Source organism: Triticum dicoccoides, chromosome 1A (assembly GCF_002162155.2).
Source record: "Triticum dicoccoides isolate Atlit2015 ecotype Zavitan chromosome 1A, WEW_v2.0, whole genome shotgun sequence".
In the NCBI taxonomy this organism is placed as follows: domain Eukaryota; kingdom Viridiplantae; phylum Streptophyta; class Magnoliopsida; order Poales; family Poaceae; genus Triticum; species Triticum dicoccoides.
The window spans coordinates 137439803-137441407 of record NC_041380.1 but is presented as its reverse complement, the minus strand read 5'-3'; the positions used below and the strand labels follow the sequence as shown (position 1 = coordinate 137441407).

At 40.3% G+C, this 1605-nt stretch overlaps 1 protein-coding gene across 1 annotated transcript; it reads left to right on the top strand.

Annotated features, from left to right (window-relative positions):
• The first annotated feature begins 365 nt into the window (after nt 1–365).
• Nucleotides 366–1110, top strand: LOC119274327 (putative cytochrome c biosynthesis ccmC-like mitochondrial protein). Its single transcript, XM_037555033.1, has one exon. The coding sequence runs from the start codon at nt 366–368 to the stop codon at nt 1086–1088; it is 723 nt and encodes a 240-aa protein (XP_037410930.1). The 3' UTR covers nt 1089–1110.
• Nucleotides 1111–1605: the final 495 nt, after the last annotated feature.

The following is a 1605-nucleotide window of genomic DNA, read 5'->3' as shown; positions in this document are numbered from 1 at the left end:
AGGGAGAAATCATCAAAATATCCTCATCCCCTGAAAGGGAACCCGAAAACAGGACGAGAGTGGATAGGGTGACTAAGGAGGCCGTAAAAATTACTAGTGCATTTTTGAAAGATAAGATTACAAAAAGGCGAGAGCAGCATAATTGTTAGTTAGGGGTAAGAGGGGACAGGCCCGTATAGAAAGTCAATCCTTCTTTTTCCGATATGCCGCTCCGCAAGCAAGGAGTGCCACGCACGAGCGGAGCGAAAACTAAGCAAGGGGAATTCCGTCATTCCATGGAAAGCATGCGAAATCCTTTGATTGTTTATAGAATCAAAATAACTATATAGTCTTTCTGGTTCCACTTGCAAGGCAAGGAAAATAAAATGTCAGTTTCGTTATTACAACCTTATTTTTTTATGTCAAAGACAAAAAGCTACGCACAAATTCTCATTGGATCTCGGTTGTTCTTAACAGCGATGGCTATTCATTTAAGTCTTCGGGTATCACCACCAGATCTTCAACAAGGTGGAAATTCTCGTATTTCGTATGTACATGTTCCTGCGGCTCGGATGAGTATAGTTATTTATATTGCGACAACTATAAACAGTTCCTTGTTCCCATTAACAAAACATCCCCTTTTTCTTCGCTCTTCCGGAACCGGTACAGAAATTGGTGCTTTTTCTACTTTGTTTACGTTAGTGACTGGGGGGTTTGGGGGAAGGCCTATGTGGGGTACCTTTGGGGTGTGGGATGCTCGTTTAAATTCTATATTCATCTTGTTCCTTATTTACTTGGGTGCACTGCGTTTTCAAAAGCTTCCTGTCGAACCGGCTCCTATTTCAATCTGTGCTGGACCGATCGATATACCAATAATAAAGTCTCCAGTCAACTGGTGGAATACATCGCATCAACCTGGGAGCATTAGCCAATCTAGTACATCAATACATGTTCCTATGCCCATTCCAATCTTGTCTAACTTTTCTAACTTCGCCTTCTCTACCCATATCTTGTTCGTTCTGGAAACACGTCTTCCTATTCCATCTTTTCCCGAATCTCCCTTAACGGAAGAAATAGAAGCTCGAGAAGGAATACCACTAAAAACCTAGTTCGCTCTCAAATAAAAACCTAGTTCACTTGCTAAAGCATCCATGGCTGAATGGTGAAAGCGCCCACCAACCTAGAAAGGCAAAATGGGTCAAAAAGTAGGTTCGATTCCTGCCGGATGCACTGCCTCTTAAAGACAGAAACAGAGGAGGGAAAGAAGGTAGTATAGGGAACTTGCTTTTGGATTCTTATCGAAAGTGAATCCCTCTAACACTTCTGTTAGTGTTTTATGAGAAAATCTTTTATAGACACAACAAGTGTGAAAATCCTTAGTCACTAGGCAAGAAAGCTCGATGGGAACAAAAAGGATACAATTAGTTCAGAATCAAAAAAATGTACAATTTCAAAGGAAAGAAGGAATGGCAAGTTTCCCTCCATTGAACATCAATCAATCTAGAAATAGGTAAAGGAAGGCGTATCACAGGGGTATTTTTCTTTTTTCTATTCACTTCCGTGGGGTTCTAAATTGAAAACATGAACACAAACGAAATCGTATTGAAATTACATAAAAAAAGAAAA

Bases quoted from the DNA above. Each gene is read 5' to 3' on its own strand.
- LOC119274327 (XM_037555033.1), top strand. From the start codon at position 366: ATGTCAGTTTCGTTATTACAACCTTATTTTTTTATGTCAAAGACAAAA.